General features: G+C 34.6%; 1 protein-coding gene across 2 annotated transcripts in view; it reads right to left on the reverse strand.

The window, feature by feature from the left end:
- LOC118741609 (arrestin domain-containing protein 5) overlaps positions 1-12,963 on the reverse strand; it is a 33,244-nt gene that overhangs the window by 2,730 nt on the left and 17,551 nt on the right. Inside the window, exons 3-5 of one of the 2 annotated variants that reach the window (XM_036473605.1) lie at positions 12,719-12,956; positions 12,042-12,651; positions 8,312-8,587 (exon numbers count right to left, since the gene is read on the reverse strand). In XM_036473605.1, the coding sequence (XP_036329498.1) occupies positions 8,316-8,587; positions 12,042-12,651; positions 12,719-12,956 (1,120 nt within the window). In that variant the 3' untranslated portion in view covers positions 8,312-8,315. Of the gene's footprint in view, positions 1-8,311; positions 8,588-12,041; positions 12,652-12,718; positions 12,957-12,963 lie in introns of those variants that run through there. The other variant, XM_036473610.1, reaches the window with a different exon arrangement.

Below are 12,963 nucleotides of genomic sequence, written 5' to 3' on the forward strand. Positions count from 1 at the left end.
TGAGCGAAAAGTTTTGAAAATAAGTGCCAACATGTTCATATCTATTACCAACAGAGCATTTTATCAATAAAAATACGAATAAGACAATAAAACTATCTGATTTTTGTTATCGGTTAATGTAATAATAATAGACTAAATAAAATCATCGATATTTCTACGAATATACATACATACATACATACGTATTTACTATGTATATCAACAACTCTTATCGATTGTAGCAAATAGACATTTCCTTTAGATTAATAAAAATTACACGGTCTTTATTTCAGTTTTCGTAAACTATAGACTATAAACTAAAGAGTTTGGCTGCATTCCGCTCGAATACTTGAGTAGCGAGAGTTCATCACTTTCCTTTGACCATATGTACTTTCCCCAGTTTTTCATTCATCTGTACGATATGTGATGAAACTTAGCCGTTATATAATTACTTTTTTTTAAATTCAACGTAGTATGCTAGCTATAAGAAAAACCAACATTTTCCATGGCAGCGGTGGTCTTTCTCTTTCACAAACCCCACCAGCGAAGCCGTCGTTTTTTTTAGTTTAGTTTTTAGTATGTAGAACTCATTCTTCCAAAATCTACGTTATTCGCCATCCCAACTCGCAACTAATTTTCATGCTATCGAAGGCGGCTGTAAAATCAACAAAGTGATGGTGGGTGTTAAGCACCCCTATGAAAACGGGGTTGAAACGTTTGTAACGAGGTCACATGGCTGGTTCTTATAGGTATTCGTCGTGATATTGAAATCATCCGCAAATACCCAAAATTGTCTTGTCGGCTAGAATTTCATGACCGTAGAACTCTCTTATTGCGGCTTAAAATATATTTGTCATTTCGTAGGACAAAATATCCTCAGGAAAAGTATGCAGTTAATTCGAAGTATGTGGGAGAAATATAACCGAATTTTATTAAGTTGAATTCTTCGGAGAAAGCTCCTACAACCACTATATTGGAAATTTTTCTAGGGCAGTAGATAGAACTTTCTCATAAGAGTAGTAATAAGACTCTCCAACAGGAAGCGGGAACGCGTTCCGCTTGTCGTTTAGTTCTGCATGAGAACAAAATATAATATCAAGAACGTTCCGATAAGAAAACCAAATGGGAACAAAACTATTGGCTGCAGTTTGAACGGGGACAAAGTGAGAACCAAAGTTTCGGGAACGCTTCCGTGAAGAACAAAATGAGAACAAAACTCTCTGGAACATTCTCAAGATGAACAGAATGAGAACTAAACTGTGGGGAACGTTTCCAATGAGCACAAAATTAGAATGAAAGTATCGAGAACGTTTGAAACGAGGATCATATAAGAAAAAAAAAGAGAACAAACGTTTTGAGAACTTATCGTTAAGAATGAGAGGGGCATGTTCTGATGACAAATCATTTCAGCGAGAACCATGATTGTTAGTTCTAAGCCAGAGGAAAGCTGGATGATTTCAACTTGCAGTTCGTCTATTATAGGGGGAACTAACTGTCCATTTATGGAACAATTCTTCATTTACGGTAAAAGAAATGTTCGTATTTTAAATCTCTCCTCGACTTAACTCGGATAATTAGATTGGTGAGTTTGACAACCGTACAAGTCCAGAATCAGTTTTCTCAGCCCAGTAATTTTACGGGTGCAATAAGTTGTGCTACGTTTACGGCTCCCTATCTAGTACGGTGAAAGGTTTCGTTCTCTGTCGGAACGTTACTCAGAATTTAGTTCCCAAAATGTTTTTCGAAAGAAAGTTTCTTAGACTTTTGTTCCCGTTTTATTTTTGCCACAACGTTTCAGGGACCTTGTAGCCATTTTGTTCTCTTAGAAATATTCTCTAAAGTATTGTTCGCATTTTGTTCACTTTCGAAACATTCCACAGGTTTTTGTTCTTATATAATGCCCATTGAGAACATTGTAGATAGTTTTGTTCTCACTTTCGTTCTTGTGAAAACATTCCCTAAGGGTTTGTTCTCATTTCGGTTTAGGTTTTTAAGTGTTCTTGGGAACAAAACAACGAGAATGACATTTTGTTTCAATCTCTCCCTGCTCTCCAATCTGAAATGAGCATTAATCTCTTTTGAAAGTTGGACCTTGGACAAGTTGGGAACTAAGCTTTTCTTCAAGCTCAGCTATAAAGCTATAAGGGCGCCTGAAAATATGATTCCTGCAGCTTTGTACAAAATGTACAACAAACACATCATTTTGAAAATCAGCACAGTTCGCCTTGACATCAGTTGCTCCGGTAAAAACCACCTTATATCAATTAGCTTTAGTTTGCACCAACATTTTCCTCACAGTCTTGATGATTGACGTCAGGAGCATCAAAGAAAAATAGAACTCTTTAAATTGCATGAGCCAGAGACACTTTTCATTGCCCAAATGAAAACGAAACAAATTTTACCACCGAGTTAACTGTAAATACGAGTACATGAACACAATTTTAGCGCCAAATTTAGCTTGAATTTTCTAAAATACACAAACACATATGCATGTATGAACATAAATGCATAAAACTCATATTATGAGATGCTCATTTCCAGTGTAAAGCTCACCTACCATTTAATAGTTGACATGCTAGTTGACACCAGCATTTTGTATTCAATTGAATTACCAACAGTGCTGCAATTAGAGTTGACTTTTAAATGAATGCTGATTGGTGTTTATTGCACCTGGCTGACGCTGAATGAGACAAGTTTCTTGCAATGCTACCTATCAAATGCTTCTCACTCATATGTCAATGTGATAATTAAGCGTACATAAATGCTTGCTATGAAAAGAGGAAATTATTAATTGCAGCAAAAGTGTTGAAATATCAAACATTTATTAGTAGCAGTAAATACATATCTACCACAAAAATAAAGTAACCAATAATCATAAGCGAAATAATGGAAAAAGTTGAATCGTATTCGATTGAATTAAAGTGAAAACATTGCAAATGAAACATTTTTATTTTCTAGTGAAAAAAAAAGAATTAATAATTCTTCGCAAGGCGCGTGAAATTTGTGTTTTGGAAGGGCAAGCTTAGGGTTCTCGTGCCTTTGCTCCATACTATCTACCCTACTATATTCTCGGAGTGGGATTATAGTAATCAAAAAGTTTTCAATAAAAAAATTTTAATATATAGCAAAAAGGATAAAAAAAAATGGCCGATTGTGTCTGCGGCGATTTTCTATATAAAAAAAAAAAATATGGAAACGCTGGAGACACTGGGGACGCTGGGGACGCTGGGGACGCTGGGGACACTGACGATACTGGTGAATCTGGTGACACTGGCGAAGTGCGAATAGACACTCCATAAATAAATATGTGTTGAGTCAAGTCGGGTTTTTGTTAATGCGATTTTTGCGTAGGTATAAACAAGGTAGAATAAAATGAATGAAAGTAAAATTTTTTAAATATGAGCAAATGTCGGGATTTTTTTTTTTTAGTGTCACTCATTTCTCTCGGCAGACAAAAAACCGCTGAAGCATTATTCATGTATTTATTCGAATCAATGGAATTCCAGTAGCCAGTAAATTAAAAAATAAATCAAGTATTAACTTAGCGAAGCCTTCAAATGGAATTTTCATATTGGCGGCATCAAATACAAAATATCTGTGAAGTTTCAAGAGTGTACCATAAAATTTATAAAGTGGAAGCATGCAGAATATCTGTCGCAGCCATATTCGAAATACTTCTATAAATTTATAAATATGTACGTGTTTATTTATATATCCATACTGTAATGTTTTCGGACGGTACTAGCTGTTACTGCCAATATAGGAGTATTACATGTATGGCCTCAGCTATTTTGTAATTCTTGAAATTTTACGTTTTTTTTTTAATTTCTGTAATTTAAGATACTTCAAAATGTTAAAATTAAACAGCAAAATTACCAAAACTGGTGTAATAATCTAATTCATCTAGCTAGATTGCAGCGCTATATATGCCCTGACAATAGCAATGATTTGAGTACATAAAATTCCATTTTTTAATTTGTACTATTTCGTACATACATATGTTGATAGGGAATACTGTGTAAAAATCTCAAACACCAACATTGAATTACTTTTAAATAATACTAGCGTACCCGGCGAACTCCGTCTTGCCAAAAATTAAGTTTTTGTTGGAATATTTTGGTACAACACTTTCATCAACTATTCACTTAATGACTTCCGGTGGGACATTTATCTGTTCTGATTATTGTTTTGTGGTCGTCAGAAAGCATATCTTCTATTGCCATTTTAAATAACCTAACCAAAGCGTTGTGTCCGTGACGAAGAACTTGCGGTTTTCCAATAATCTGGCGTTTAATAGCACAATACTGATCTATTTCGATATCACAGTTGTCAACGAAATAAATTTGTTTCAGTTGTTAAGGTGTTTGTTCCTCTAGAGGTCGTCCTGCATTAACTTGGGCGCGGTGCTGAGGTTTTTGATTTGCGCTGCTAATCGCCAATCTTTACAAATTGCGGTTGCGTGAGGCAATGTGTCATAATTTAATTGGCGAATGGTTAACGAACACTGAAAGTACAATGTCGAAAAATTCAAATTATTTTCGAAGCAATCGAACCATATTCGCAAAAGAAATGAACGCGACAGATATTCTCATTCAGCTTTGCCGTCAGTTTAGCCCGAAAATTTTTCATCCGCCCGTAGTGAATAGAAACTCACGATAAGGCTGATTTTGTATTTTTAAACATAATTCCATCATACATTTTTCAAATTCGACACCTGCACAGGAAACCGGTAATAATATGCAACGCAGTCTAACCTAACCCATCCAACATGTTGTAAACACAACAAAAAGACAGCTCACATAGGACAATCTACTCTAGAGCTAAGCTCGGTATTACGTAAGTAACCTTGTCTAACACATATATAGATGTAAATTTTAAATAGTTGGCAACCCTCTTCATTATTATCACTTCTGGTTAAAAGTGCATTTAAATGTCTTTCTTGTCCTGCATGCGTTGCAATATTTTAGTCGATATATATTTAAGTCCCAAAAATTTTAAGCGGGTTACAACCCCATTAAAAAATTGTTGTTTTTACTTCAAGCGGTGAGGCTGTCTTTCAGAATGGTGTTTCAAACATTCAATTTGATGAAGTATTATGGAAGACACCGCGCTTTATTTAACTGATACAGTGCTTTCAGCTTTTTAAAACCCCCTTTTTTTAATAAATAACTAAATTTGAACAACGTGACTATTTTTCGCATGTACGTGAGCTTCTCCCCTTCAAAATGAGATATCATTCATTAAATTTAATAAAATGTTAAAGGAGATATCGTTTGGTAACAGAAAATAAGTATAAGTAAGTAGGTGTGTAACACCATTTTCGAACAAAAACACATTTTCGACGAAAAATTTAACAATTCGTGAGATTATTTCATATACATAGGTTTGTATATGCAAAAATTGTGATTACGTTTGTGCATAATAATTAGCAAGGTGATCATTTAATACAAGTTTTTAATTTATTCATTTTTATTTCGGTTCTAGAGGGAAAATCAGCTAAGCTATAGATCCAACCAAAACTTTACGCGATTAACTTCTGAGAATACGCTTCGAAAGCACTGAAGTTTCAGAAATTTGCAAAGCTGCAACAAAAGTAGTAGAATCTTTCAAAATTTAAGTTAAACATAAAAGAATAGCAAGTAGACAGAAGCATCGTGTGAACACTTGATTTTGTGTCATAATAATAATTTTAAGTCAATTATAGCATGCGATGAACTTCCCACGTAGAAAATATCTCTGCGATAATTCTTCTGCATGCCATTAAATTTACAGTTCGCATGCGATAGCTTATCGCAAACGGAGATTTGCCGTTACGAGCTCCGTTGCAGCAGAAATTGTGCAGATTCTTTGTTCTCTCTGTAAGCAGGAGAAATTGTGCAGCTTTATTTATGGCATTCGCTACCAACATACACAAAACCAATTTGGTGAAAGAATGCAGCCATAATTGGAGACTTTCAAGCTTTCAAAATGAAATTATAAAATACAAATTTCATACATACTTACTTTGTTATAAACTTTATAGCAAGGAATTTTATAGGAAAGTTTCTCTCTCAATTAAAACACATAAAGGTAAAGACCAATTGCAAAACATCGAAATTTTGGGACAGAGAGTGGCGAGAACAATATAGAGCTTTTACTTCTTGCGCGGTCATACATACAGACATAGCTTTTTTAAGCTATCTTTATATTTTATACGGAAGTGTACAGGGTAATGAGAAGGCGCATTATGGCAAAGAGATTTTTGATTACTAACGAGGAGGTCTTAGCATTATTGCGTTTGTCTTTTAGCAACAAGTTCTTCGAAAATTAAAGTATCTATATCACAAAAAATAATTATTTTACTTTATAAAAAAAATTAAAGGAACATTTTATGTAAAAAAAGACAAAAATTAATAAAAAAAAATTTCATACAAAAAAGAAATAAATAAAATAGGCTCCTAAAAAATAAACGAAATTAAAAAAATAAAATTTTAAAGGAAAAAGGTTAAATTAATAAAAGAAAAAAATACATCAAGTAAGTTTCTAAAAGTGTAAATAAATTTATAATATTTGAACGTGTGTAAAATCATAAACCCGTAAAAGAGAAGAAAATTAAATAAAAAAATAATAATGAAAACGAAAAGCTAACAAAAAGTCCCTAAAAACAAATTGGAATAAAAATAAAATTTAAAGAAGCTTAAATAAAAAAGGCAAAGAAATAAATACAATTTAAAAGCGAAGATAAATAAAACAGGTTTATAAAAATTAAATCAAATAAAAAAATATATTTCTATAAAATCTAAAAAGGTAAGCGAAAATTAAGTAAATATGGACAAAAAAATAATAATAAAAAAATAAAATAAGTTTCTACAAAATAAAAAAATAGTCTTAATTTTTAACAAATAATTAAAAAGTGGAAATAAATAAAATAGGCCCCAAAAATTATACGAAATTAGTAATATTTTGCTTATTGAAATAAGTTAAATTGTTTTCTGAGTTGGATCTACCTCGGCCGTTGAAATACCGATGAATAAATGAATAAATACGCGTAGGGGGGAAAAGGAAAACTTCTCTTCGCGTTTTATTTTAACGGCCGAACCAACTCAGCAAACAATTTTACAGGAATTTGGCCCAATTAAAATAAAAAATAAAAGAATATGTAAAATTAGTTACTAGAAAATTTAATGAAATTTAGAATATATACATATATTTTTTTAACAATAGATTCCAAAAATTATAAGATAATTAAATTAAAATAGAAAAATAAGATAATATCCTTAATATCAAATGAAATTGAAAAAAAAAATACATAATTTATAAATTAGAAGAAAATTTAATTTAAAAATGAAAAATAATAATTAAAATAAATAATGAAAAAAACAGGTCTCCAAAAATTAAAATAGATTTAAAAAAAATTTCTTTTGAAAAGAAAATCTAAAACTAAAAGTAAAGTAAAAAAGGAGGAAAAAATATAGATTTCCAAAAATTAAATGAAATTAAACAAAATACATTTTTTTACAGCCGGTTTCACTTACAACTTAAATTTAAAATAATTTTTTGTTTTCTGTTAGTTTCCATATAAAATTAAAAAATAAAATCATTTTGCACTTAAATTGCTTTTGTGAAATTGGCTGTTAAGCCATAAAATTTAAAAAGTAAATTAAGAAAGAAAAAATATAATTTATAAAATTTAAATGAAATTAAAAAAAATATATATATCTCTTTTTTAAAACAATAAAACCTTAAAAATAAAAAGAAAAGATAAAAGAATTAATTTTACTTAGTTTTCTTTTAATTTTAAATTTTTTTGTATTTTTTTTCTTTTTTTAATTAATTCTAAGTTTTTATTGTTTTAAAAAGGAAAACATATGTACATATATATTTTTTTATTCATTTAATTTTCGAGAACTTATTGCTAAAATACAAACAGAATAACGCCAAGATCTTCTCGTTAACATTTGACTTTCGAAAGGCAGCAAAGATCCTTTAAGATAATTGCAGAACAGACAAATGTCTTACGAAGCTATAGTCAGTTGAGTTTTATAGTAATTTTTCATAATTTATTTTAACTTATTTCATTATTTGCATAGCTGTTTAAAAAATTCCCACCATCCGAGTCGAATGAACAGACTGACACTTATTGTAGTTTGCAATTACTAGGTAAATATTTAAATTTTAAAAGTGGAACCTACCCATTTGAGTACAGAAAAAATTTTACTACAATCAGTTTAAGTTATAACATTTATATTAGTAATTAGTGGTAAAATATTTAATTAATTGATATGTATTGCACTTTGGCTTTTCTAGACTTTTTCTCATACGTAAGTAAATAACTACGTACGAATTCGTTGCTAATTTCATATTTGTATCGGCGATTCCGTTGGCGGTCGCTCTTTTAGGAACTCCATTGGAGCAGCTTCGGGCGCCCGGCATCGCCTTCTGCGACGTTTTCGTTTTTGTGGCAAATTAGGTGGTGGACTCAAACCCATGCCGCCTAAAGCCAAATTTGCCTCGTCCACGTTGAAGACAGGATAACGGGGTGTAAATGGTGCATCCACACTAACTATATTGGCATCATTGTCAGCTATATTGGTACTCATGAACATCGCCTCCTCATAGGTGGGTGGAGCTGAAAAATATATTGAAAAAAAGTAAAATAAAACATTTATTTGTAAAAAGTAAGCAAGTGTATTGTATACTGAATTATTGCGAAATTTGCATATTTATGTAAAATTTTCATTAAAAAAATTACGGTATCATCGGCTCATTTCAAAATATATTATAACGGAACCGAGAGGTAAAAATTATCACCTTTCAGTTGGTAGACATTGCAATAATACCCAGAATAGGGAAATTTTTAAAAAGCCATTTCGGATCAAAAATGCATCGCTTCCTTGTTTAGAACAATTTTGCTTTACCAACGTATGTCCTATCTTTTAAAAATTCTCAATCATGCAACGTTTTTTACGCTTTCATATCACTCCAAAGGTTTAGACAATGGTTCGCCGCAGGCTTCTTAAAAATCAAAAAAGGCTAAAAATTGTCTAGTTATTTATCAACGTTTTTCGTCGATAATTTTTACAGGTTTTAGGAGCCTTGGAGGGGTCTTCTAACTTAACACGTAGCAAAACGTATACGGTACAAAGTAACTTACCGGTAAACCTTCTGCTTTGGAACTAAAACGTGACTTAACTTTTTTTTATCTTTGGAGGACTTCGGCAGGACTTAGAATTGACCCGATACATTCCAGTTTATCGATAAATTTCAAGGATTTGATACATATCTATAATTCGATTTATTTCAAAAACACTAAAATCCGATAAGTCAACAAAATTCGTTAACTAGACCAATTTCAATAACTATGAAATTCGAGGGCTCGATAAATTTCAATAACTCAAAAATGTTAATTCTTTGTACAACTTTATAAATTTTTAGTTTTAACAGCTCCTAATTTTTCGAAAGCTATTGAAAAATTTCGATTAATCGTTACACTCTAATCTCACGATAAAATTCGATAAGCAATGATAACTCGATAAGCTTATATAACCTTGAAATTTCGATAAATCGATATAGTTTAAAACTCCATTAACCTCGATTCAATGAATCAGCCGATTTCAGGAGATCAATAATTATCGATAACTGTGTAAGTTGGAAGAACTCCATGCATTACGATAACACGACAAATTTAATGATAATTCATTAAATCTCGATAACTTTCTTTAACATGACAAGTTTCGATAAACCCAGAAATTTTTAAAGCTCGATTACTATCCGTAAATTTTGACAACTTAATTTCTGTGTGTGAGTGCGAAGATCTTGAAATGTTGGCCGATAGGAGGAAGGCCCGAAATTTTTTAGCAGAGAGTTAGGCGTCTTACGGAAGGTTTCAAGACCAGGGCGTACACCTGTAAGAACAACAATGGCGACCTAGTTACCGATGTTCAGAACGTACTTGAATTATGGAGGGAACACTTTTCCACGCTACTGAGTGGTAGCAGCACGGAAAGTTGTGAAGAAGAATAACCCGAGCCTCCAGTCGAGGATGACGGAGTCGATGTTCCTCCGCCTGACCATGACGAGGTACGAATAGTAATAACGCGGCTGAAAAACTTACAAAGCTGAACTATTCAAGTACGGTGTTGAGGAGTTGATAAGGTGCATGCATCAACTCTTATGCAGAATATGGTCACATGATCGCATGCCCGACGACTGGAATTTAAGTGAGCTCTACCGCGGAATCAGCCTTTCAAGTATAGGTTGCAAGGTCTTATCGAGCGTATTGTGTGAAAGCCTGAAGCCCACCGTCAGTCAACTGATTGGGCCTTATCAGTGTGGCTTTAGGCCTGGGAAATCCGCCATAGACCAGGTATTCACAATACGCCAAATTTTGGAAATGACCCGCGAGAAAAGAACCGACAGTCACCACCTATTTGTCGACTTTAAAGCCGCTTTCGACAGCACTTAAATGAGTTGCCAAACTGATACAGCTGTATCACCAGCTCCGTTAGAATTGGGGCTTCATACAGGGCGATTCTCTTTCATGTGACTTATTTAATCTGATTTTTGAGAAGATAATAAGAGCTGCGGAACTGAACCGCTCAGGAACATTTTACGACAAAAGCGTGCAATTGCTGGCTAATGCCGATAACATCGATATCATCGGTAACAAAAACCGCGAAGTCTATTCTGCCTTTTCCAAGTTGGATAAGGAAGCAGAGCGAATGGACCTGGTGGTAAACGAGGACAAGACGAAGTATCTCCTCTCACCATACAAACAGTCAGCGCATTCGCGCCTTACCACCCAGGTCACGATTGACAGTTATAATTTCCAGAAAGTGGTGAATTTCGTTTACTTGGGAACCAGCATTAACACCGATAAAAATGTCAGCAGCAAAATCCAGTGCAGAACCACTCTTGCCAACAAGTGCCACTTTGGACTGGGTAGGCAATTCAGGAGTAAAGTCCTCTCTCGACGTACGAAAACCACGCTCTATAAGTCACTCATCATGCCCGTGCTGGTATATGGCGCCGAAGCATGGACAATAACAACATTCGATGAGGCGGCTCTTGGAGTATTCGAGAGAAAGATTTTGCGGAAGATTTACGGGCCTTTACGCGTTGGCGACGGCGAGTACCGCAGGCGATGGAACGATGAGCTGTATGAACTTTACAACGACATGGACATAGTGCAGCAAATTAAAATACAGCGGCTCCGCTGGCTTGGTCCTATCGTTCGAATAAACACCGACGCTCCAGCTCTGAAAGTATTCAACTCGGAACCCGCTGGTGGTAGCAGAGGAAGAGGACGGCCCCCACTGAGATGGAAAGACAAGGTGGAGAAGGACTTGGATTCACTTGGCATTTCCAATTGGCGCCAGGTGGCACAGAAATGAAACGACAGGCGTGCTTTGTTGAACTCGGCCAATATCGCTTAGGCCGTTACAGCGCCAAATAAGAAGAAGAAGAATCATGGATAAATTTCGAGAATTATAAAATTCGATGATTCGATAAATTTTGGTAACTGCTATAGCTGATTCTATTTCGATTCCTATCGAAAAATTTCAATTCAGGTACCCTAATCCTCATGTATTTCTCATTGCCTCTATTTTAGTTTTTATCTCCATTTTAGTCTTAAATTGAACAGGTTGCAACAGCAACTATACAGAAATATGGAAATTTTTAAGCGACGGTTTCGGCCGTAATTGCCAACCGATTTCGAAAGTACAAAAACTCTTGTCAACTACAGAAAATTACCTTCCAATGGTGTTCTTGGTTTTGAAATTGGTTCGGTAGAATTGGTAGATACCTTGATTAGAACACAAAGAACACTATAGTTATTAAGGCTACCAAAAAAAAACGCGGGACTTCTTACTGAAGTACTATGCAGTTATGATACTTCGACCAATGGGCATTTGTCTTAAAGGCTCCAAGCTCGTTGTGTGGGTTTCTATAGACTCAGAATATTCTTAAAAATTCCAGTCTTGCGAATGTATTTTTCAAATAATTGATTTCAGGCAGTAAAAAAAATCGGTATGGCTTAAGTACATACGAATGTGCGTGCTTAAGGTTTGGATTTTACTCACGCAAATCAATTCCCTCCTCAGCTTCACTTGTATCTTCCTCGCTCACTGCTCTTATCGCCCCAATATCACTTTCCATTTCTCTAGTTGATCGAACGTGTCCAGCAGATGTTGTTGGCACATCTTCTCCTCCCCCCTCTTCCTCTAACCATTCTTCCTCATCAGCTGTCGTTAAGGGCACATTGCCAATAGTTATTGGTATAACGGTTTTCGGATTTCGCATCACAGAACTCATCATTGCTTGCACACAAAGCTCGTAGGAGACGCGTACAACTTTGCTTATATGCTCACAGGTTGGCGCAGTCGCTGGCACGCGTATAGTTTCTGCGAAGGCTTTGCGCATGTAACGCGGCACATGACCACAAACTTTTTTCGCAAGACAAATTTTCTCCGAAACTGTGCGCAAAGCTGGCGTATCTGAAGTGTATGTGGCGCGTAAATTCAACGTTATAATAAGCTTTTTACAGTCTACGGACGATTGATTGTCCACATCAGCGCTGACCAACACATATTGGCCGGGTACATAGCCTGTCTGTTGGAGGTCGACTTTCAGGTGTACCGCCTTGGATAGGAAGAAGCAGACATTCTCGAGCGCATCGTTGGTGGCGGGCGACTGGAAAATGCAAATGAGATAATATCAGGTTTTTTTTTTTTTTATAAAGAGTAATTGTATCAATTACCTTCAACATTTTACTCTCCTGATTTAAATCTAGCAATTTGAGTACTGTGAAGCCTACATTGTGTACGCGATCGGCAGCGCCGTTTCGTATAAATGTAACTTTGGCGAGGTAACGTATGTGTCCGTAAGTGCTTTCGAAGGATGAAGGACAGTTTGGTGGTATGGGACAGGAGAATGTGTAGGTATAAGTGCCAGCATCCATATTGAAATTACTACCATGTTCTGAGCCCACAAGATATGTTGTAG

The sequence above is a fragment of the Rhagoletis pomonella genome, unplaced genomic scaffold, assembly GCF_013731165.1.
Source record: "Rhagoletis pomonella isolate Grant_MI unplaced genomic scaffold, Rhpom_1.0 Rhpom_scaffold_00001, whole genome shotgun sequence".
Classification (NCBI taxonomy): domain Eukaryota; kingdom Metazoa; phylum Arthropoda; class Insecta; order Diptera; family Tephritidae; genus Rhagoletis; species Rhagoletis pomonella.